The sequence below is a fragment of the Micromesistius poutassou genome, assembly GCF_964030765.1.
Source record: "Micromesistius poutassou genome assembly, chromosome: 2".
NCBI lineage: Eukaryota > Metazoa > Chordata > Actinopteri > Gadiformes > Gadidae > Micromesistius > Micromesistius poutassou.
In genome coordinates, this window is record NC_140272.1 from 1,607,669 (window position 1) to 1,631,393 (window position 23,725).

The 23,725-nt window shown below is 45.0% G+C and overlaps 5 protein-coding genes across 5 annotated transcripts; 2 read left to right on the forward strand and 3 right to left on the reverse strand.

The window, feature by feature from the left end:
* Nucleotides 1–213: 213 nt before the first annotated feature.
* On the reverse strand, nt 214–8,047 carry nckipsd (NCK interacting protein with SH3 domain). Its single transcript, XM_084463904.1, has 13 exons — nt 7,740–8,047; nt 6,785–6,897; nt 6,454–6,661; nt 6,257–6,332; nt 5,352–5,998; nt 4,632–4,802; nt 4,342–4,428; nt 3,863–4,001; nt 3,675–3,755; nt 2,756–2,884; nt 2,514–2,603; nt 2,242–2,414; nt 214–1,706 (listed from the first exon to the last, which is right to left on the reverse strand). The coding sequence occupies exons 1-13, from the start codon at nt 7,908–7,910 to the stop codon at nt 1,476–1,478; spliced, it is 2,316 nt and encodes a 771-aa protein (XP_084320030.1). The 5' UTR covers nt 7,911–8,047; the 3' UTR covers nt 214–1,475.
* Nucleotides 8,048–8,342: 295 nt separating this feature from the next.
* ndufaf3 (NADH:ubiquinone oxidoreductase complex assembly factor) lies at nt 8,343–10,806 on the forward strand. Its single transcript, XM_084464833.1, has 5 exons — nt 8,343–8,467; nt 9,114–9,309; nt 9,535–9,601; nt 10,020–10,120; nt 10,264–10,806. The coding sequence occupies exons 1-5, from the start codon at nt 8,382–8,384 to the stop codon at nt 10,369–10,371; spliced, it is 558 nt and encodes a 185-aa protein (XP_084320959.1). The 5' UTR covers nt 8,343–8,381; the 3' UTR covers nt 10,372–10,806.
* A 715-nt stretch (nt 10,807–11,521) lies between these two features.
* On the reverse strand, nt 11,522–14,511 carry LOC311339121 (rab GDP dissociation inhibitor beta; the record flags this gene model as incomplete). The annotated part of the gene is made up of 11 exons (XM_084464482.1): nt 11,522–11,634; nt 11,794–11,813; nt 12,143–12,287; nt 12,540–12,711; nt 12,855–12,954; nt 13,167–13,298; nt 13,414–13,612; nt 13,706–13,840; nt 13,952–14,051; nt 14,153–14,260; nt 14,470–14,511. The coding sequence occupies 11 exons, from the start codon at nt 14,509–14,511 to the stop codon at nt 11,522–11,524; spliced, it is 1,266 nt and encodes a 421-aa protein (XP_084320608.1).
* A 566-nt stretch (nt 14,512–15,077) lies between these two features.
* Nucleotides 15,078–19,133, forward strand: tmem43 (transmembrane protein 43). The gene is made up of 12 exons (XM_084464263.1): nt 15,078–15,243; nt 15,961–16,104; nt 16,204–16,338; nt 16,504–16,598; nt 16,726–16,775; nt 16,883–16,952; nt 17,041–17,111; nt 17,209–17,336; nt 17,500–17,574; nt 18,107–18,208; nt 18,359–18,476; nt 18,567–19,133. Exons 1-12 carry the CDS (start codon nt 15,226–15,228, stop codon nt 18,767–18,769), a joined length of 1,209 nt encoding a protein of 402 aa, XP_084320389.1. The 5' UTR covers nt 15,078–15,225; the 3' UTR covers nt 18,770–19,133.
* Nucleotides 19,134–19,208: 75 nt separating this feature from the next.
* Nucleotides 19,209–22,009, reverse strand: LOC311338870 (rho-related GTP-binding protein RhoA-B). Its single transcript, XM_084464207.1, has 5 exons — nt 21,897–22,009; nt 20,898–21,055; nt 20,614–20,734; nt 20,145–20,275; nt 19,209–20,006 (listed from the first exon to the last, which is right to left on the reverse strand). The coding sequence occupies exons 2-5, from the start codon at nt 21,051–21,053 to the stop codon at nt 19,833–19,835; spliced, it is 582 nt and encodes a 193-aa protein (XP_084320333.1). The 5' UTR covers nt 21,054–21,055; nt 21,897–22,009; the 3' UTR covers nt 19,209–19,832.
* Nucleotides 22,010–23,725: the final 1,716 nt, after the last annotated feature.

Here is a 23,725-nt window from a genome sequence, read left to right on the forward strand (position 1 = left end):
CACACCTGACGAGTGTGCTCCTTTTTTTAGTGTCCGAGTTGGATTGGTTGGGCATAAAAATTGTAAAGTAGTAGTAAGTCAACGAATTGTACGAAATGTATTCAAATATTTCCACATTTAGCCATTACTATTTTATTGGATTCAACATATAAGGAAAATACAGTCAAATAGCTCACTCCTTGACAACCATTTGTATTGGGAAAATATAATTTTATTAGTTAAACAGTGGAAGTTCCAGGTTAACACAAAGGTGAACACAAACACAGAACCAGCCCTCTCCCAATCATACAATGTAAACAAGCAACAATGTAGGCACACACTTACTCTCACTCATCTCAACACACGCCTTTAACACTTTGAGAACCCTAAACAGATATCAATGTAGGGGTTGCCACAATTAGTTTCCAAAAGAAAATGCTATATCAAGGACAAAAATAAGTTAAGAGTCGATTTAAGGAGTGATTGACACAATACTAGGAGGTATTAGAAAATATAGAGATAACAGATATGTACAATTGAAACTCTAGCTGATGCATTTATCTGTAAGAAGTATCACATTTCCCCATCATATTATCTAAAAGGACCTCTCCCAATGAATGATGTCAGATATGATCTAATTGCTGAAGCAGTTCAGTCTGCAGAAGTGGTGCTGTAACAAATGTTCTGGCTTTATTGTCATTATTCATATATAATTCAAGTAATTACAATTGAATCCTGTGTTGTGTACCACATATTATTCATAGATAAAAACACAGGGTTTTCCATTGATTGCTTGGGCATTATAACTCATGTCATCGAAAGCTTGGCGTCCATATTTCTTTTCGAAAGCCATGATAGTTGCTGGTTGCCGTGACTGCCAATATTAAGTATGTTATGGCAGAGTTGTTATGAGTTAGTAGTAAGCAGCCTTATTGCAGCAGTTCCACATTAATAAAAAATGAAGATAATATCTTCTTTACGTCAACTATCCAAAACTTAATTTCCAATTCTTTCCCATGCTGTTCAGACGCAATGACCCAACTGTGTTGGTTACACTCTCAAAAGCTCTCATTCTAATTAATTTGACACATTATATAACATGTTTTCTACTTTAGCTTTTCAGCTCAAGCATACAGTACTCTGTTAAGACAAAGAGGCTCTTAAATATCACTTTCCAATAAAGAGAGCCATTCAAGCATTTGCACGATGGATGCAACATATGATTCATCTCCAGTTATCCTCCAGTTATTCAGCATTCACTTTTTTCCTATCAAGCGGGAAAATTGCGAACCATAAAACATCTTTTTGCACAACCAGCCATCACAAGCGATGTGCCGATGTAAGCCGTCTTGGGACAGAACAAATTGGCAAAAACAAAAATCAATCAACCTTTACATTAGCTCCATTTCTTTTTGTTTATTCCAGATGGGATCGCACGCCCTGATGCGATAAAACAGAGCAGGCTGGCGGGTTGGGTGGTAACGGTAGCGATACGGTTACTTGTGGCTCTCGCTGAGCTGTGGGAACTCCCTGTAAAGCTCCTGTACGATTAGCTTATCCATCTGTTTCGCCGTGGCACCGCCGTCCACGGCGTCCCCCTCCTCGTCCGCCTCCTCTCCCAGGATCCTCTGAAGCGCCGCCTGCAGGTCGGGCAGCCGGTGGCGGTGCTCCAGGTAGTCGGTGGAGCGGACGATGGAGTGCATGAGGGAGAGGTACTCCATCCGCACCTGCAGAGAGGAAGGAGAGGCGTGAATAAAACGTGAGACGAGCGTTTGGCTCAAGAGAATCAAATCAAAAACAAGCTGACGTCGTGCAAGCTTCCTGGGATGGGTTGGGGGTCGGGAGTTCATAGCTGGGAAATGAGTTGCTGAGTGACTGCAAAAAAATAAGTGCTGCACAAGCAAGTCACCAAAATAAACAGGAATGTCTAATCAGAACGGAAGGCTAGTAGATCCTTCTTTTTTTTTTTTTTTTTTTATATATAGTGCATTATAGGGAAACACAAAAAAGACCATTCAACACAAAGGAGAGGTGGGTTTTCAGATCACACAGAGCTCGGTCTGTGAACAAAAATCTGAAAAGAGTCTGGGCCGCAAAGGATTTCCAAGCCTTAGAGGCAGTGTGAGACACATTAGTGGGTAGAGAGAGAGGTAGTGACAGATGGGAGACGTGATGCGGGTGGGTGGGTGGGCGTGTTGTAAATATGTCACAGGACATGTCAAACACAGAAGCGGTGAGCTGGTTGTGTTGACCCCGGCTCACCTTGTCCCCGGGGGAGAGGTCAGATATCTGTCGGACGGCGATGTCAATCATCACCATCATGTCAGTGCGGTAGAAGATGTCCGCGGACTCCCGGCTGGCGAACACATCCTGCAGGAACTTGAGAACGGAATGCGGGGCAGGTGGGGTGTGTTTGAACACACACACGGGGTCGTCTGCAGAGGCAAATCGGCGAGTATATGTGAGCGGGACGGTTGGTAGAAACATGCGGGGATATCGTACGGGGAAAGACGCAGCCGTGCTTTGCTTCTTACCGCCTCGGTTTAAAAGCAGCAGTACTTTTTCCGAAAGTACTTTCACATTTTTCTTCATCAACTCCTGCATTATCACGTTGGCACTAGGCACTGAGGGGGGAAAAGTACAATTGAATATTCATTTAATTAAATCAAAGACTCGCAGAAATCTCACATAAACAACAAAAGAACGATTTCCAGGCACAATCTCTGCTATTACAGAGCCAGAGATTTAAGTCGAGTGCCACTGAGGCGGCGCGCACCAGTGTGATGGAGGTTGAAGGCCAGCAGGAGGTTCAGAAAGAGGTCAGGGAGCTGCTCCGTGGGGTCTGAGGGAACCCCCTCCTCCACCACCGTCAGCAGGAACTCCACAAACTCAGCGTTCAGATGTTCTGTTGAAGGGAGGGAACCGGTGTTGACTTTATAAGCAGAATGCATCAAGATATGTATATTTCAGGATGGGGATGATAATTCTATTCATCTAAATTATTCATGATATGTAGGTAGTCACATGATTTTTTTTTTTTAATATATATATATTTTTTTTTTTTACAATGGCCGGTGTCATGTGATTTGGTCACACTTGGTAAAACCCCTGTTTTAGTAGAACTTCCGCCCCGGAGATAAAAACATTTGCAGCCTTTGACACAGCCCTCGAGCAGTACTGACTGAGCGGCCATTATGATTGACAACCAATTGTTTGTGTGTCACCCATGACCAAACACGGTAATGTTTAAGGATCTAACACGTCGATAAAGACAGTGTGAAAAGACACAAGTGATTACACAATCCTACATTTTTTACCAGAATTATTATGGCTTCCTTATTTACAAAATAAATAAGTAAATGCATGCCTTGTGAAAAGAAATTATGCATAATCCGTTTTGTGTAAGCTGCAGTTTGTATTTTGGGTGTAGCCTAAATCAATGAACCGCTTCGTTGACGTCCCAAGACGACGCTAGTACACTTCCGTATATAACTAGATGTATTATTAATAGTAGTGAAAAGCAGAAGACGGCAAATGCAGAGTTCTTTTTCTGTTAAGAGTGCGCTGCACTCATTTTTCTATCAACATTTTTAATCTAGAGTAAAAAAAAAGCATTGGTTCATCGAATATTGATGACTTCAAATCCCTATCCCTAATGTTTACACACAACCGTTGTGTCATATTGGTGTCCATACCGTAGTGATGATATGGCACTTGTTCGCCCATAGAGAAGATCATGGAAAGTACCAATGCTGTGTAACACATCTTCTGGTGCTCTGAGGAGGGGAGAAACATATCAACAACGATATCCAACGGAGAGATATATCTATGCAAGAGGGTGCCTGTGAAAGCATGGATCCCATTCCAAGTACGGCCTAGTCACCCTGTGTGGGGCTCTGCAGATCTCTGGCCAGCTCCATGGGCAGGATGGAGTTGAGCAGGGTGGAGATAAGGCAGGCGTCCAGGCTGCAGATGGCCCCGAACACCTTGAGAAGCAGCAGGCGCAGGGACACGCGGTGCTCCTGGACGGACGGACGGACGGACGGACACACGGACACACACACACACACACACACACACACACACACACACACACACACACACACACACACACACACACACACACACACACACACACACACACACACACGGCAGTTGTAAATTCAACAACCAGAACATTGGCTATTTTTATTCCAAAATATGTAACACAGCATTGCAATCCTGTGTCACAAAATGACATAAAATCTGTAAAAAAATAAATAAATAATCTGTTTCACTGAAAAGAAAGGAAAAAAAAAAGCTCAATACAGTTGAATGACTCCAAAGAGGGTCATGTTGAACGACAGGAAGAGGATGGTTTACCATCTGATAGTAGGACACTAGTGAAAGCACCGGCTCTGAGTGGTTCTCCTTGCACATCCTCTTGCAAACCTCTGGATCCGCATCAGTCTGCAGGGGGGGGGGGGAACACACACCGCTTTAGTTGTCCATAGCAACACATAGAAGAAACAACATCATCAGTAAAACAATGCAACCGCCACTTAAACTCTGAATGCTTTGTAAGCGGGTCACGACCACAGTGTGTGTGTGTGTGTGTGTGTGTGCGTGCGTGCGTGCGTGCGTGCGTGCGTGCGTGCGTGCGTGCGGCGTACCAATATCTTGAGGAGTTCCTCCAGGTAGCAGGAGATGAGTGCGTGGTCCTCGTGGAGCGCCCAGCTGCGCTGCTGCGAGTCGTCACGGTGACGGGCCAGGTCGCTGAAGATCACCTCCAGGCGCTGCTCGTCGTGGCACACCTGTCCCTGAGGCAGCGCCGCGCTCTGGTCCTACGGAGACACCAACACGACGGCCCGCTCAAACGCGTTGTAACCGGTATGGAGAGCACACAAACCTACCGGGTGACTTGGCGTACATTAGGGCTGATCGATTCATCTAATTCAAACCTACGTCGCAAAAGTAATACAACGGGATTTGCAAGCTGCAAAGCCTGACATTAAAAATAAATAAAACGTATTATTTATTTAAAAAAATCATGCATCAATTCATCTCAAACAGATGGCCTGATAGCCACATAGAGCAGTTTATATGTTGACTTCTTCAAATGTTGTGTTGGTCACACTATAGAATGATCTATTGCTTGTTTACTGAATTATAAAGAACATAAGGAGCTGTAAAAAAGAAAAATTGCATACTAAATCACAATCTAAATATTGGTCGAAATAATCTCTGTTCGGTTGTTTTTGTTCGATTCGATCGCGCAGCCCTAGCATACATCCGTTCACACAGCGCTGAGCGCGTGCCGTGTCGTCAACACTAGAAGACTGCGGCATTTCACAAACGGGGTTCGCTCGCTGCGTCAAACCCGCGCTCCTGACCTTGCTCTCCACCAGCGACATCAGGACCTTCTCCAGCGCGGAGGACGACCGGGGCAGGGTGGTCTGCAGGTGGCCCACCACCACGCCCACGGCCACCCGCGACAGCTCGTAGCTCAGCCCCGTGTTCTTCCGCACCAGCTCGATCAGCTCGGCCCCGGTCGTCATGGGGACGGCCTCGGAGACGGCGCCGGGGCTGCCGGGGGGGCTGCTCTCGGCGATGGAAGGCGGGGCCACGGGCCACTCGTTCTCGGGCTGGTCCCCCTCCGCCGCCGCCAGGGACGGCTGGGCGGTGGGGGGCTGGGGGGTGGAGGCCTTGGGGGTCGTGGCCTGGGGGGTCGGGGCCTGGGGGGTCGGGGCCTGGGGGCCGGTGGGCTGGGGGGACGGGGGGGGCTGCGGCGCCGGGCTCTTCCTGGCGGGGGCCGGCTGGGAGGGGCCCTCCGGGGCTGCCGGGGTCTCCAGTGCCGGCAGGGCGGGCTTCACGCGACTCGGCACGGGGGGGGGAGGGGTGCTGCCGGCGACGCTGGGCAGGCTCACGTCGGACGAGACCACCGAGTGGGAGGAGCCGGAGTTAAGCGAGGCGGAGCTTAGGGAGAGGGAGGGGCACGGGGACGGCGGGAGAGAGGACACCCTGGAGGGAACATCTGGTTCTGCGGAGAGGAAAAGGGAACAGACTCAGACCGGAGGGTACGGGAGGGGGCGGGGGGCGGGGGGGGGGGGGGGGGGGGGTTGGGGGTAGTTTGTCCTCCGGTTACACTCCCTTAATAAACAGCAACCTCAAGCTGCCTAAGAATAGCATGCTTCTTAAGCCTATAGCAGCAGGTAACAAGAGACTTGTAACGACCCCGTTATCCCATAATCAATCCCATTTCCATGACTCGATCACGGGATCACCCGCTCGGTCTGACCTGGGCGTCGGCTGGCGAGCTGCTTCTCAGAAGGGGGCGGAGTTACGGGGGCGGCCCTTCGCACCTGTGGCGGCACCTGCAGCGTGCGACACAAAAAATCGGTCATTGCGACGAATCACCGACGGAAGCATCTCAAAAGCATTTCAGTACGCTGCTTCGTGTGTTCGACTGTACATGTGATATAGAGGGTCTCGTACGTAAAAGCCTTGGTCTCCTTGCATGTTGTCCAGGCTTCCTGACAGCGGCACGCTGCCCTGGCGCCCATAGCCCGGGTTGAGGCCGTTGGGCGGCAGAGGGGATTGGCTGAGGGAGATCTCACTGTTGGAGGACGGGATGCCCTGCTTGTGACAGGATGGCACCGGGCTCCGTCTGGCCAGAGTCTCTTTCCTGTGATGGATCAGCTTTCTGTAAGAGAAGGATGAGGGATGGTCATTTTTTAAAGGGAGGACGGTGTCACAGCGTTATCTCTGATGCGTCAGGGTCAGGTTTTTCGCTGAAGCGGCAGATTATCCGGAACTGGGGACTCACTGTAGCACATCTCGTTGCTCCAAGTTATATTTGCCTCCGTTTTTCATCGCCACATTATGGACGCCTTCGATGGCTCTGTCGATGGACTGCAACACATCGTCCTTCTCTGGCGCCTATGGAACAATATGCATGAGGAAGTGTGAATATTTAACACCATGGCATGAATAATTTCATAACTGGAGTGGAAACAAAAAGGAACATATTTTTGCCTTGGGGCAGAAAGGACTCACTTAGGCTACCAACTAAAAAATCCTGGAAATAATGTATGGATTCAGACTTGAAAAACAACATGATTTCAAAAGAATCATAACCTAGAAAAACAACATAAGAATGCATTCCCAGCCTGGTCTGAGTCATCTTCCATTAGTATGGCAATCATGTCGCAAAACTCAAGTTCCAACTGGTTTTAAGTTTGGGTGGTGAAAAGAATGAGCACGTCTGCTCAAGGCAAAACCACATTAGGCAGGATGAACATCGCTACCTTTATTAGATCATTGTGACATGATATGGAGGTTGCGTAATAAACATTTGAATGCACAAATTCATGTCGTTTGGATGCAACATATCGGAACTGGTTCTGCCACTTTCTTCTGGGATCCTCGCAGTAATGACAGACGTATTGCCCGTGACACGGCCGCACGGCCAGAGATGCACATTCACCATCCACGGATGTCGCAGCTAACAACTCATGCCGGCTTTTTGCAGAAGGCCACATACCCCATAGTGTACCCAGCAATAGGTAGATACTTCCCATTACATTAGGGAATAAAATCACGTTGTTATAGATACTGGATATGTATTCCCAACACTCAAATCAAACTTATAGGGCCTGCTGCGTACACATATTGCGGTGTCCAGACCAATGTGCGAGGAAGTGATACATATAAGTGTAATGTAACGTGCGCACAAAACACTCACAGAAGATGTATGTTTGGAGGCTGTCTTTTATCCTTACCTGGATTTTTTCGATATAAGACGCCGGGATGTACCCGGTCTCGCCAGTGCTGCAGCGCGACCCGAGCCACCAGTGTTTATTGCTTCTTTCAAGGATTAGAAAGCTTTCTTCAGCAGCGAAATGAAGCGAGTTGGGCTCCGTGGGTCGAAACGCATAAAGGGAGCGATACATCTTTACCAAATTAATCCAATCCAATGTCTCACGGCATATGGCGATTTTTGTTAAAGTAACCAGTGTCTTTATTTTCCCCTGGAGATCCGATTTAAAGGGAGTATTCACTGCATGGCCTGATCGCTGCGTCTATTTACAACGGAGGTCTGACTTGCCACCCTGCCCAATAAAAACCGCAGGGGGCGCACGTCAGGAGTACGCCCCCTAGGCTGCTTAATCGATGCCAGATTAAAAAAAAAACTTCACAACGTCTTAATAACATTTATTAGTATTTAACTGCTAAATACGAGGCACTTGACATTTGAAATTCACAAGGAAATAATCAAATAAAATTACGTTATACAGGAAAATGACAGTGTTTACTGGAAAAGATGACAATTTTGCCTTCGGCCGGAAAAGTGCGCTTGGTGTCACACAAAATGTCTTCCCCTTCCCCACTGCGTTACAACCGGTTACAACATCCCCATCAATATGGCCAGCGTGATGTGTGCCAGACTTCTCCAGAGATCAGCACGGGGATTTAATTTATACAGACAGACAACCACTGCTTTTTCAAGGTATCTTCTGTTTCTTTTATTATTCGCGTCCGGCCGGACAGTGACGCGTTGTCTGTGTGTCCAAATGTCCTTGTAGCGCCACATGCCTTCCATAGGAGTTATGTTATTGACTTTCAGTTGAATATCTAAGGTTATCATTTGAGGCATTTCCCTGGAAAAGAGCATTTGCGTTATGGTTTATTCTGTGGTTCAGATAAGACATAGGCTATGTTCCCTTTACCTTGTGTTCGTTTATTGTGTTGGTGCACAGATGAACAATGATATCATTGTGGTTTCAGAGGCTGAGAGGAACTAATATAATGGCCATGGTTAATAAGGCACACACACAATAGTTCTTAGTACATGGTCTTGTGAGGTCCTAACAGTGGTCTGTTTGTTAACAAGAAGCTTCCCTTAAGCTTGACGTTATGTATGCTATGTCTTCAGTGCTTCACCTCACATGAAGTCTTGGCTCACTAAAATAATAAATGTCACTTTTTTTCAAACGTTTTATTACAACAAGCCTACATGCTAACTCCCTTTTTACATTTCTGGCCTTGTCATTTCCATCCATTGCCATGTACCACATAATGGGGCATTCTTCTTTAATTGTCCGTTGTGTCGCCTAACAGAGTCTTCTTCATGCATCATGCGTTGTGTCTCCCAGTCCCTTCCAGTGTCGGGCTCACCGGCTGGGACCCGGCGATGACGAGCTGTACCAGCGCACCACCGTGTCCATCATGCAGAAGGAGCCTGGCTCCTCCATCATGATCCACGGCTACAGCACCAGAGGGTTCAACATAGACGACAACAAGGTGTACGGGCCCTGCGCTCTGCTGCCCCCCGCCATCCTGCAGTGGAAGGTACGCCCTGGGTTTTAATGTTTAACTTTCTCCTGTGGGAAACCTGCGCTATGTACTAGTTACTTTGGTTGTCGCTGCCATCCGTAATGTTCCTGGCGTCTTATTGTTACGTTTTCACCGCTGTCAACACCTTTTGTTCAAAGGTCGTTCAGAGAACCTTTGCACTTATTTTTATTTTAGTGGTTTTGATCTCAAATGTCTGTCTGTCTGTCTGTCTGTCTGCAGGTTGGCGGCCACGAAGACATCTCTGAGGAGAGCGTCTCACTCTTCCACCTGCTTGAACCAAGGATAGGTATAAACAGCTGTCTACCGCAGAGTAAAAAAACATCCAGTGTTACCTGCCAAAGTTTACCCTCCCCCCAAGTGGTTTTAATTACTCCACTTTAGAGATGAGGCACAAATATAAATGTTTGCCATACTTGACAATCAGGGCAATGCGACTGACTTTGCCAATTTATCAATAGATTGTTCTGGAGCTTGTGCAAAAAATATATAGTATATATATATATAAGTGTTTTATAATGCTTTCCATAACCGGTTCGTGGCACAATCATTAGGGAACATCGGTTTATACCCCATTCATACGGGCAGAGGAAGCTAGTTCCCCTAAGGATAAGATTGTGATTGTGTGATAGTGTCTAATGAGTACAGTTTGGGCTTCTATCTGCATTGAGTTGCCTCAATTGAATAATGTCTCACAATTCACACAGAGATGCTGATACTGGGAACAGGATCTCGGACGGAAAGAATCAACCCTAAAGTCCTCGCCTTGCTGAAGAAGAAAGGCATCGCTGTGGAGGTCCAAGACACGGTAATGAATCGCAAGCATGCCTCAAAGTATGAAAATATTCCATAAAGTGAGATATAGTCCAGTGGTAACGCCACCACACAGCTCCTCTGGTCTGACTATCATCTCTTCTCTCTCTTCTCTCTCGGCACGCCGCGGCGCTCCAGGCAAACGCTTGCGCCACCTTCAACTTCATGATGAGCGAGGGTCGGCTGGTGGCCGCCGGCCTCATCCCGCCGTCCGTCAGCAAAGCTCTGGAAGTGCAGGAGGAGTAGCTACCAAAAATGACTGATTCGTGACAGATCTTCTCCAAGGGATTCAAACCAACAAACCATCCCCTTGCCAAATCAGAAACTGTTCCGTGACTACCTACTACTTCCAGGGGCCGAAGAATACAACATCATATTCTGCAAAATCTATTATCACAAACGAGGATTTCTACATATAGTCCTGAAAATATGTTGTAATGTAGATTCAATTTAAAATCAGCTGTGACATCCGAGTTTAGATGTCACTGTGTCGATGCTGTATAGTCGGCCTCTCTTCTGAAGTAAGGACTATAAACGTGTACATGAGTAGTCCTGTTTGGTATGTGTAGTGCTGTCACGTGAAACGACCACATGTAGATGAATGTTATTTGTATGAGGATCAATGTGTTTCAGGGAAGTCTGTTCGAATATATTTAAGTATATTTACTGTGTATATTTATAAAAAAAACGAGTGACAAGAAAGTGTCTTTTATATAAATCTAGTGGAATGAAAGCAAAAGTGGAAAGTTAAACGAAAGCACAGCAAATGTTTCATTACTGTATAACCATGGTGGGTGTTTGGACTGTTCAATGGAATAAGCCCTCTAATCTCTGGCCCCTACCAAGCCCTTGTTTGCAGTACAGTTTGGAATCCTATCCTGATATGTCCTTCGAGAAGCCATAAGCCTTATAGACGCGACTACCCATAAATCCCTAGACATCACAGGGATTCGTCTTTAATCCACTCTTTCGATGCACTTTAATCAGTGTGCATCGTTTGGGCCCACACACATTTGGCAAATAAATACACTGACACTAGTTCTCAAAATATAGCTGTACTTTTGCGGCGAGAAATGTCTTCAAATCTTGTGTAAAATCATGGCTTGAGATGTTTATAGGACGGTATGTTTTTATTCACTCAAATCCAGCGGTGCACATTTATAAAAACAATGTTGCCCCATGCAAATACTTTACTGTGGCTGCCATCGCTCTATGCTCCACTACAAAACACCAAAACACCTTGCACTTATCAGCTGTATTACAAAACACACTCTTAGAAACCTTGCACTTATCAGCTGTATTACAAAACACACTCTTAGAAACCTTGCATTTATCAGCTGTATTACAAATCACACTCTTCAAAACCTTCCATGAAACAAAACGCAAAAGAAAGTGATCAGTTTTCTTCTGAGTCTTCAGGCGTTTCTCTGCGTGTCTCAGCAAAGCAGAAGTTGGTGCCTGTGATTCTGTGATACATATCTTTGATGTCTTCGAACTCTGTCTCAAAATCTGTGGTTGCATCATACGAGCGGGTTACAAATATCTATAAAAAGGTATACAAAGAAGACACAAATGATCAACACTGACAGACAGCATTACTTTGCTAAATGTATAATATTTTGTCCATCACCCAAGTAGGTTCGGGTACCCAGAATGACCCGGTCATACCTGGCTCTTTGCTCCGACCTCTGAGGGCACCACAAGGTTTTTAATGGAAACAAACCTGTAAAACAAACGTGAATCATCAGATGTCACCGTCTTTATTTTTAACTATATTACTCCCATAAAAATGCACTATTTTAAATCCAAGTGGCTGAACAATCTGAAAGTGAGGACAGTATCAGAAAAGCCAGTGAAGGCAACGTGACACGACCCAACCTGAATTACTAGGTGGTGGAACAGACACAGAACAATACTGTCCTAATGCTGTGTGTAGCGTGGTGTTGCATTGACCACGCATTATAATATCAAGAGTAACAAGCGTTGACATAATAAGATGAAACGTTGCGTTGAATACTTTTGCAGGATGGGCTGCAGAAGTTCCAGTGCTGGTTGGATCTCCCTCTCTGGGTTGCTGGTTTCTATGGTTGTAATCACCGTGGCGATGTACATCCCCTCTGAAGCCACGTTGTGGGTGCAAGATACCATCGATATGGAGACATCTTAGAGAGAGGAGAGAAGAGGTTTCCGTTGTGGTTCATGTCTTGTGTCGTAATGTGTGTGTGTGTGTGTGTCTGCTTGTGTGTGTGTGCGTGAGGGGGGGGGGGGGGGGGGTGTTGTGTGTGTGTGTGTGTGTGTGTGTGTGTGTGTGTGTGTGTGTGTGTGTGTGTGTGTGTGTGCGTGAGGGGGGGGGGGGGGGGTTGTGTGTGTGTGTGTGTGTGTGTGTGTGTGTGTGTGTGTGTGTGTGTGTGTACCCGACTTCCGGTGGAGCTGTGCTTGAGGGATGATGATGTGACAGGAGCTGGCCTCCTGGGTGTGTTTGATTGGGTGGTTCAGTATGCAGATGACTCGAATGACGCGGCCCACCCTCTTCACCCTGTGGGGCGCGTAGCTGGCGCCGCAGATCAGCTGCTGACAGCGAAACAGCTGGAAATCGACACGGAAGAAAAAAACGTATTTGCTGCATATCATCGACATGCATATTATTGATACAGCTGTTCACACATCTCACATTCGTTTCTACATTACAGCTGTTGGTATTATTATTATTGTTGATCTATTTTACATACGTCTCCTTGAGATTTCACCCCTGTAACTTTTCCGTCTTCCATGACGATTTCGTCCACCACCCTGTTGACCATGTAGGTCCCTCCATGCTCAGCACTCAGTCTGCAGCACACAGGGTACTATATTATACTAGTACCGCGCGCAAAACGTCTTCACATCCATGTATAGACCATACAGTATAAACAGGTCAACCTCACCCTATGGGGAGACCTTGTTTCAGCATACTGTGAAAATGATTGCATTTGTGTGTGTGTGTGTGTGTGTGTGTGTGAGCCGTGTTCCTCTACGTGTATTGATCAAGTGTGTGGCAGGACCTTGCAAAGCCCTGGGGTAGTTCCCCCAGGCCGTTGACCGGGTACAGGTAGGGGCTGCTTTTGACACGGGCCATGGACTCCAGGTACATCCTTATCCGCTTGATGCTCTCCGTGCAGGGCTGGTCTAAGGAACTACATGGAGAAAACAGAAAAGAGTGGACATTTTCAAACACAAAACTTCAAACCTTTGGTTTTCTTTTCCCGTCATTATTTTGTGCATTGGTGTTGGGAGTTCAGTATTACTGACTCCTCACTGTGCTGCAAAGCCATGGCGTGGACGGCGAACTCCATGACCTCCGGCCCCAGGTCAAAGTGCTTGAAGAGGTCTCGCGTGGTGGTCTGCGGGGGGTCGATGTCCTGGTACGTCCGATAATCGCCGACTTCAAAGTTGAGGATGAAGTGGAGAAGCTTCCGGAATCTCCGCTTGTCAAACATGCCCAACAGATCTGTAAGGATGAACACAGCCTCGATATATCAGTGTGGAGGATCGGGACTCCTCCTGTTTTTTTTAGTTATGAACGCAGACGAGAAGATGACACCTGAATGAAGGGCGTCCTCTTCGCTGGCCGGCACTAGGTGGACTCTGCCTGCTTTGTACACATAACTTCCTTCAATCACTTTGAAGTCCAGGTAGCGCATGACATCCGTGTGGACCAGTAGTTGGATCATCGGACCTGACCGCCAACGCAAAATGGGAAGCATTAACCAATGCAAAAAAAATAAGGCCTTCGTAGTTAAGATAAACTTGACAGAGTTGCACAGTGGGCGTTGCCTCCTATTCTCACCATTCACAAGGAAGAATTTAGGGATGAGGTCAACATTCCAGTCTTTCCCCCGTCCCATGGATGGAGATGGGGGACTCGGACACTTGAACCTCTTGTACAGCTGTGGGTGTGGATCACAGACATTGCATCACTGGTCAATAGAGACAGCACATAATATCCTACAGTGTTTGTTGGTTCATTTGTTTGCTGCTGAACACACACCTGCTCAAGGGGAGAAATGGAAGCGATCTCTCCCCCAAAGTATGGATTCTTATCAATGTGAAGAACTCTTTTACCATGCATTGACAATAGAGCCGAGAGGATACATTCCTGAGAGAGGGAGAGGGAGAGCGAGAGAGAGAGAGAGAGAGAGAGAGAGAGAGAGAGAGAGAGAGAGAGAGAGAGAGAGAGAGAGAGAGAGAGAGAGAGAGAGAGAGAGAGGAGAGAGAGAATTGTTTGTGAGACGCAAGATATTAAATTAGTTTAAAAGAATATGTGATTTTACTAATGATGATAATGATGCTCAGGGCTGTTCTTACCTTAAGGCCTGTTCCAAGAACAATGATGTCATACTCCTGCATTGTAGCAAAGCGAGTCTCTAGTCCTACAGATCCACTGTCCGTCTAATACCTTTGCTAGTTGGATATGTGGGAGGGATAATAGCTGAGAGTAAATGCTGTGCGTTCCTATTTATAATAATCTTCTTAAGATGGACATCGCAGACGGTGTATCCTACTGTGTGTGTGTGTGTGTGTGTGTGTGTGTGTGTGTGTGTGTGTGTGTGTGTGTGTGTCTGTGTGTCTGTGTCTGTGTGTGTGCGCGCGCGCGTGTGTGTGTGTTTGTGGGCAATGTTTGTGTCTGTAGATACTAAGTAGCTGTTGGTTTTATTTTCGATAATATTTAATAATGGAATGAAACAGCTAAAATATATTGCTCAAAAGTAAACTATAGAAGCCTATAGATTAAAGCCTATTTTATTTAAATGTAGTGGATTTTATATAACGTGAATAATTAACTCGGTGTAAAAAAAAAAAAGAGGACATTGTTATTTTTTTGAGTTTGTGTTTTATTAAGCGCTGATATGACTACATTACCCAGCATGCCACGGGAAGAAGGGCCGGGCTGTCATAAGCGGGGAACGGGGTCGCAAGCCGAAGTGAAACTGTCGCAACGGATCGGACCCATCATCTGTAACCCACACCAACGCCCGGAACTATAAGTTGTGCACAAGGCGTAAACATCATTGCACTACCTATTTTCATATCTAGTGTATACATCGTTGCACTAGGAGGACCATGTCTTCCACACCTCCAGTAAGTTGAATCTCTTTACTCAAATATGGGTGTAGCGGTGACACCCTTCATTCCTCACATTTCAATGCAATGAAGAAATGAAGGTCTGCGGAGCTGCACTCAATACATCTCAATAACTCAATAAAGTATGATGGCATTTGTTGCTAGGTGTCATCCATGTTCGGCGATGAAATATGGCAAATTGTTCCAGTCAGATGAGAAACAAACCATTCAATGCTATATTGCTGATGTCTATCAAACTATCTTCCATTATGTCTTGATGACTTTCACTGGTCAATAGAGCTGGTGAACTAACTGTATTTTATGGGACTAGTATTACCTACATAAAGATTTGTTTCGTCATTAACAAGGACTGCCCCTGAGGATGTTTGCTTGTGTGTAATTGTAATACTGGGTCATAGTCATGGGTACCATCAGTGTTTTTAATAGGATTCTCTAAGCAAACAGTGTAAAGTTAATGACAATCCCCAACGGTGCCTTTCTGTTGATCACATTTCATAACAATTTCTGGATCAACTGCTCAATGAGCTGAACTAGGGCAACACAGGCTCAAACTTGCATCACTTGCATCACATCAGATCAGGTCTTAAATGAAACGTTATCTTTCACTTTAAAAGCCTATTGACGTTTGATAAATAAATTGGTTTCCATTGGTTTCCACAGGTTTAGTTTGAATCCAATGAATTCCGATACACTTTCACTTTCTCTTTTTCTCAGTTTTCAGGGACGGAAAACTCTCATAAGCGTGTATCAAGCCGCTCCAATCCTGGGTTTCTTGAGCGCCTGGGGGACACTGCGGGGGGGACGGTGCTGGGAGTCGGCCTGTTCTTTGCATCATTTTACGTTCTCTTTACCAATGAGGTACGAGACTCTAAACATGAAACGACTGAACCCAGTCATGTTATATACCGAAAACAACTCTTTTTTTAATCTTGTGTAAATTACCATTTCCCTACCCAGGGAAGGGCGCTGAAGACGGCATCTTCACTGGATGAAGGCCTTTCTCTGGTGGTGTCCCTGAACCCCTTCTCTAATATTGACTACCAGAACAACGACAACTTGGTTCACCTCTCCGCCAAGTTACGGACATTGCAGGTACGTCTCATTTAAGGGCCAGTCATCTTGGCTCTTTTGCTTTTGAGCCACTTAATCCATTACTGACATTCTTTATGTATATTAGTTATATTTATTTGTAGGTTTCTATCACATTATAATTATAATTATAATTATAATTATATATTATATTCATTCTTTGTCCAGCCCCTGCATGATCCAAACTACAGAGTGGTGGTGCAGGCTGTGCAGCTGAAGAGACAGGTGGAGATGTATCAGTGGGTGGAGTCCCATGACAGCAGGTTTGTCAGGTTTCATCCTACTGCCAGTACCAGGTCATAGGCCTACAACCAGGGGTTGGGCAGGGAAAGAAACCCCATCAGGTTCAACACTGAATTAAATGTCCTGTTCTGTGGTGATTATTTTCAGGGACTACCAAGAGAATGGAGAGACCAAAACAGAGACAACGTACAACTACAGTGAGTGTTTCTATGCTGCATATGTATATTTCTTTGTATTCAGCAATGAGCCACAATATGCCAAACTTCCTTTGTGGATCCATGTTTTGAACTACTCCTCTCCTCAGACACAGAATGGAAATCAGATTTGATCAACAGCAGGCACTTCGATAAGGAAATAGGTCATGAGAACCCAAGGTACTTAAATTATTTTAAATTACCGAAAGTTTCATTCAATCTTGAGAAATGTATGATTAATTCTTGTTCGTTTTCTACTTTGCTACAGTGCCATGGCGGTTGAAAGTGTGACTGTAGTGGCTCCTGAAGTCAGGGTGGGCCCATTTCTTCTGTCTAAAGGTATTCCTCTAAAGAGCAGACTGAAGCCCTGTGTACCATCAAGCTTTATAACTAGTACGTCTACTATGTCAAAGCCTACGGCCTTTCTACTCCACAGGACTTGTGGAGCAGATCAATAACTTCCAGACGCTGCGGCTGAAAGATTTCCCGCCCTTCGAACCTGGCTCCTTTCTCACCATCTATGAGGACTATTTCTACCACACCCCATACCCACGTAGACCGGAGGTATGGGAAACAATGTAAAGAATGTGCTGCATTAATTTGTGCACGCATGACTGCCGTCTCAAGTTCCACCACATCTGATGCACTGTATTTAGATACTGCTGTAAATATGTACTCCCTTTCGTTGAGGGATGAATTTTAACTTTGTGCTGCTGTCGTCTGTCAGGTAGGAGATGTGAGGGTGAGCTTCTCCTACGCAGGGCTCAGTGGGGAAGGGTCTTATCCTGCTCCCTCTGAGACGGTGAGTCGGTCCTAGCTTCCAGATGTCCTTGTTGATCCGTCGACTAATCATGGGCCGTTTCTCAATACCAAGCACGCAGACTACGTTCTCGCGGACTTGGAAGTACGTACTTGGCAAGTCCGGACTTTCAAGTACGGACTTCCGAGAACGCGAGTACGCACCTGCAATTGGAACAGCAGCGGACTCGATGATGCATTCTGGGATACTTAACGGTCCCAAGTCCACACGAGTCACCTCCGATGCGTCCTCGGTGGAACGGCCTCATCGAGAACGCATCGAGAACACACACGGGTTTTACGACTGTACTCGCGTACTCGCGTACTTGGAATTGGAACAGTGCTTGGGCTACCACTGATGACGTTTATCGAGAACGCAAGTACACGAGAACACACAAGAACGCGAATTGAGAAACGGCTATGGACTTAAGATCTCCAGTGTATTTTCAGTATACATGAGTGTATATATAAAGTTGTTCTTTTACAGAAGAAGTACTATTCTATCCTCTTTTCATGTTCATGACTGTTGACCTCAGGTCAGTGTGGTCGCCATGCAGAGTGGAGAGAATCTGAAGTCCTATAAGACCAGGTCAGGAGACCGACTTGAGTTTCTCTACCTGGAGGACCTCTCGGCACAGGTGGGTCTACTCGTCATACATCCTCTGAGATGAGTTTCTTGCGGCGTGATTGCGACGAAATTGTTTACAGCAGCAGGTTCAAGTTGTGAAACATTTCAACTGTCTACAATTGAATATGTTGAAAAAATGTTGAATACATTTTGTCCCTAGGAAGTATTTGAGAAGGAGCACCAGTCCAATGCCATGAAGACATGGGGGCTGAGGTTTGCTGGCTGGGCTCTTATGTTCCTTGGTATCAGTTTGACCACACGCATTCTTTACACACTGGGTAAGCATTTGCTGCTATGGCAGGCAAACAGAACAATATCCTATTGGTTTCAGGATCAGATTATTGATTTGCCCTGTGTTTTCTCCACAGTGGATTGGCTCCCTATTGTCAGAGAGCTTGTTTCCTTGGGGCTGAAACTATTCGCCTTCTGCATCTCCTGCTCACTCTCCCTTCTCGTCATTGCAAGTGGTTGGCTATTCTATCGGCCCTTAGTATCCCTGGGTCTGGTAGCTGTAGCTCTCCTTCCAGTGTTCATTGGCCGTGCTCGTGCTCCAGCCAAGAAGAACCAATGACATTCAGGCTCATGTATTTTGTCTGCTTTTCATTCTGTAAACTCGCCCAGAAAATTGGATTTGTGGCGTTGATGACTTGCCATCAGAGATTTAGACTTGTTCTTTAGATTGTTTTCGTTAATTTTGTGTTTAATTCAATGCAATAAAATAGAGAATAGAAAGAGGTTCTTTACTTAATACTTTTAAATGTTTTGCCAATCAAGTCAAGAGGGAATTTGTAGGTAGGGTGTTAAATGTTAGAATGACATTGTAATAATCTTATTCTGCACTTATTACTTTTCGTCACTAAATTGCATGTGCCAAAGAAGCCTTTTGTATTGCAAATGTTTGCGCTTGCAGGATTTAAATAAAATATATATTTTTACTTCTCTGTGTAAATCCAGCCAAAGAATAAACTCTTAAAACACATTAAGCATTCATTCAAACTCATTCATTAATGCAAATTATCTCAAAGTAATTTATTACACAAAAACACCAAGTTACATTTGTGTTTTAACAAAATGAGTTTCCAGTCTTCTCAGATTTGTGCATGTGATCATAAAGCACATAGGTTTTAGTTTTTTTTCTCAGTAAGAAACACATTAGAACTCAATTTCGAGTTCATGGGCATAACTGTTTCTTCAAATAATGAATGACTATAGGTCACAGTGTAGAGGTACTTCACCCTCCTAGTTGGCTCTTGGAAACGTTCCTTTAGAGCAGCAGGAAGGGCTTAAGCACTTTATGCTGTTGGCAGGTATGACACCATAGGTCCCCTGGCTGACCTCTTGGATAGCATGGTAATTGTAAAGAAGGTTGCTTTCAATATGGCAAAATGACTCAGGTTAAAAGTACAAAAAAAAAGAAGTATTTCTCATGACCTCAAAGTTGAATACTGACAAAACTACTTGCTTTAGACAGAAAATAAAAAGAATTACACCTTTAGTAAAAACGGGTGAGCACAGTCTCTTGTGTGGATGTGTTTGGGTAGGTCGTGGGTGGGGGGGGGGGGGGGTGGTCGGTTGGTTCCTCCCTCGCGTTGCTCCCCCTCCACACCCCCACGTCAGGAAGCAGTGGCCCCCATCTACAGCAGAAGACACTTGTTGCTCTTCTTGCCCCGCCGGGCCTGTAGCGCCGCCCTGGTGGCCATCTCAAACACTTCCCTCACGCCATCCTTTGTTTTCGCAGAGCACTCCATATATCCGAAGGCACTGATCTTGTTGGCCATGTCACGGCCTTCCTCCGGTTTCACGGGCTCCTGTCGGCGGCAAGAGACATGTTAGCGTAACTAACTACACCTGGCGCTAATGCTCCCGATATTTATACTCAATGTGTTTCTAAGTGCGTTTGTACGTAAAAAAACACACTTTCTGTGTACTTTTTTGACGACGTTTACCTGCTTCATCTTGGCGAGCTCCCTGCGGGTGTGCTCGTCGTTGCGCAGGTCTTTCTTGTTTCCCACCAGAATAATTGGAACGTTAGGGCAGAAGTGTTTGACCTCAGGGGTCCACTTCTCAGGGATGTTCTCTGAGAGGACGAAGGAAAACGCAGAAATGTCAGCGTCGACCGGCACAGACGTCAGACGTGAAAGAGGTTTGAGCCACAGTCAGAGACCGTCGCCATGTTGTCTGTGCATAAACGGCATGTTCGCAACCTCTGGTATTTTCTAAATTAATTCATTTGGGTTTTAGGTGTGTCGTTGTTAATTAATCACTACCATTTCCACATTTCTAAATGGTGATTACAGGCTCCTTAACTGGCCTTGCTTCTATAGGGATTACGCTTCTATCAATCAAACAATATATGTCCATCTATGGTCATCCCTCAACCCAGTTGATTCTCTTGTCATGGGTGTTCTTCCTTACCAAGACTGTCGGGGCTATCGATGGAGAAACACATGAGAATGACATCAGTATCTGGGTAGGACAGTGGACGCAATCTGTCGTAGTCCTCTTGACCGGCTGTATCCCACAGTGCCAGCTCAACCTGCATGCAAAAAGTGAAAACATTATACAAAGCCGAACCCTAGAAAAAGTGATTTGTCAATGCATGCATTAATCAAAGCACTGACATGTTTTAACATAATGATACTGTCAAAATAGAGTCAACCAATCGAGAGGAGACATGATTGAAAGGAAGTCATCCATACCTGTTTGCTATCCACCTCAATGTCAGCAACATAGTTCTCGAACACAGTGGGTACATAGACCTCTGGGAACTGGTCCTTACTGAACACTATGAGCAGACATGTTTTTCCACAGGCTCCATCCCCCACTATGACCAGCTTTTTTCGAATTGCTGCCATAACTAAATTGGGAAAGAGGAGAAATAAAAAGAACAGGTTATGAAGGGAGGTTTTATTCAAGCCAATACAAAATACAGTAAATGAAGGGCTATTAATTAATTGTAAAAAAAAACAAAAAAAAAAACTGCCACCCCCTCATGAGACAAACAACGATTCCTTAGGCGACTCTAATTGAAGTTTATGCTATGAATTTGTTTGGGAAGCCAGACAACAGCACAGATGGGTGTTTTTTCAGACTGAGAGGGTCACCTCGACACATCATTAGGGTAACGATTGGTTAACAGATTATCGGTTAAACGATTGGGTCAATCAGTCCTTGCACTGATCACAGTTCAATCACCACACACGTAACAAGTCCCAAACAAGGACATGGTTTGTCTATTACGTTGCATGTGGGCAGAATGACCAACGTTACGCCACCATCGCCTCTATTTTACCACCCGAGGAGGATGTTGTTTACCAAAGACTGCGCTAACGATAGCCTGTTAGCAGTGGACATCTTTGCCTGGTTTTAGACAACATTGTCGTGCCACTAAATGTTAACGGGGTGGCCCACGGTGCGAGTCGGGCACTAACACGACCCAATGTTGACACATGTTTTGGACCAAACGATCAGACACGCCCGGGTTACTCGCGACGACGCATTTCGACATTTCGATCGCAAGGCTCGGCTAACGCAGCTAGCAAGACGGAAGTGGAGCAGAATGTACTGTTAGCTCCGAGGCTAGGCGGCTCGCGCTGTAAAGCTCGTACAATCACCAGTTTACTGCGGCGGAGAAGAGTCGACGCCTCGCGTAGACTTGGTATTGCAGATCGCCCAATGGCGTGAAAGACGGTTCTTACCTACAAATGGGTTTTAAAGCAATATTATTTCCCGATATATTTGACTGGCCTTCTTCGTCGCCGAATAACTGCGAGACTGCCTGTTCTTGGGTTTGCTTGGGGGCGGGTGGTGCGGGTGGGGTGGGGGCGGGTGGGGTGGGGTGGGAGGCTGGGGGCGGGTGGTGTGGGAGGCTGGGGTTGGGTGGGGTGAACGTGGAGGCTGGAGAACAAGCTAACCCTATGTGGGCCACTTATCAGACTGTACACTCGGGGCTACTCATTCAAATCTAATAATAAGAATAATATCAAAATAAGACGAAATTAAACTCGATTAATAGCCAAATAATCATCATCAAAAATCGATCAAAATATTTTTTATTTTGTTCTTCCTAACTTATTTCTGTTTTAAATATATCTGAAGACTGAATGTTCCCCTTGCTGTAGTCGTATCTTAGTAATTTACTTGCTCTTTGTCATCAATTTATTTTTAAATTTTTTAATTCATATCAACTGTAAGGTGACTGAAGATCTAAAATAAGAAGATTTATCTTTATATATAAATATTCTATGAATAATAAAAGAGAAGTATCGCATTAAAGAGGGAGATCGAACTGCTGGTGTGGTGTAATGGCAATGGTTCTTCTTGCTCTAATCCTGCTAAGAGGCTTTGACTGCTATAATCCACTTCTTCTAACTTCTGCTGGTGTATTCTGATGATGTAGGCTATATATATGACGTTTCCAACCAAACCTATACTATTGCAAAAGAGAACACTAAAGGGTGATTGTGCAAAACCTTGTCAGCCGTAAAAGTGAATGCTGCACCAGCTGAATATGGAGCTGACTCATAAAAGATCACTTCTCACATTGCCCTATATCGCACAAAGAAACACTTCTACAGGGGGATTACCATCCTAAATCTTCCCTGTATTATCTGGTTTGGAGATCTATCTATTATCCAGTATATTAGTACACTAGTACTATAGTATTTATAGACCCTTTGTAGTATAATGTGTTAATAACTTCCTTTTAAGCTCATGTGAAAAGCGTCATTTTAAAATAGGCATAGTAAAAATCTGGAGAACTCGCCACACATATACAAGCACAGAAAACCTCAAGGAAAAAGGTGAGCATTGTGTAAAACAGCAGCCCTCAGCTGAGTTTATTCAGGCCTGGTTTGGGTGAACAATTCACATGTGATACAGAGACCACCAGGTTAGAGTTGGCTTCTAAGTATGCAATATGAGATATCACAGTCACTGTCTAGATAGCAAAATACAAACAGGCATTTCTTGAGTATTTTGCGTAGTTCCATTATTAACCTGCCTGACTTGATATAGAGTACCCTTGGCTTGAAAAAATACGAAACTGTAATGTTTACAGTTAATAGAGACTTCCTTGTTACAATTTCTAAGAACACATGCAATATACTTATTTCCTTCCATGAATGGTAGAGAATAACAAGACTATTAATAGAATCAAGTCATCAGGAAAATTTGAGTTAGGACTATTTGTCGATCTCTGCCAAGTTGTCAATTGTTAGCACTAGTTGGCCTTAACTCTTAACTTTCTATAAATATTGTGAGTTATACTTGCAAAATGACAATCAAAGGTTCCAAAGCATCTCCGATGTAAACCTATCATTCTTGGAGGATCCTGAGAGCAACTATAGATGGCATCACAAATTAGTGTTGGTCATTACTTTAACGTATGTAATATCCAGTTACAGAGATAGAGTACGTATACAGCGACCTTAAAACGATTCCCTTCTGGTCTATGAGAGGACATAACTGTCAAAAGGAGGAAGAAAGAAAAAAGCAGTTCTGGATACACTGGTCCACTGGCTCATGT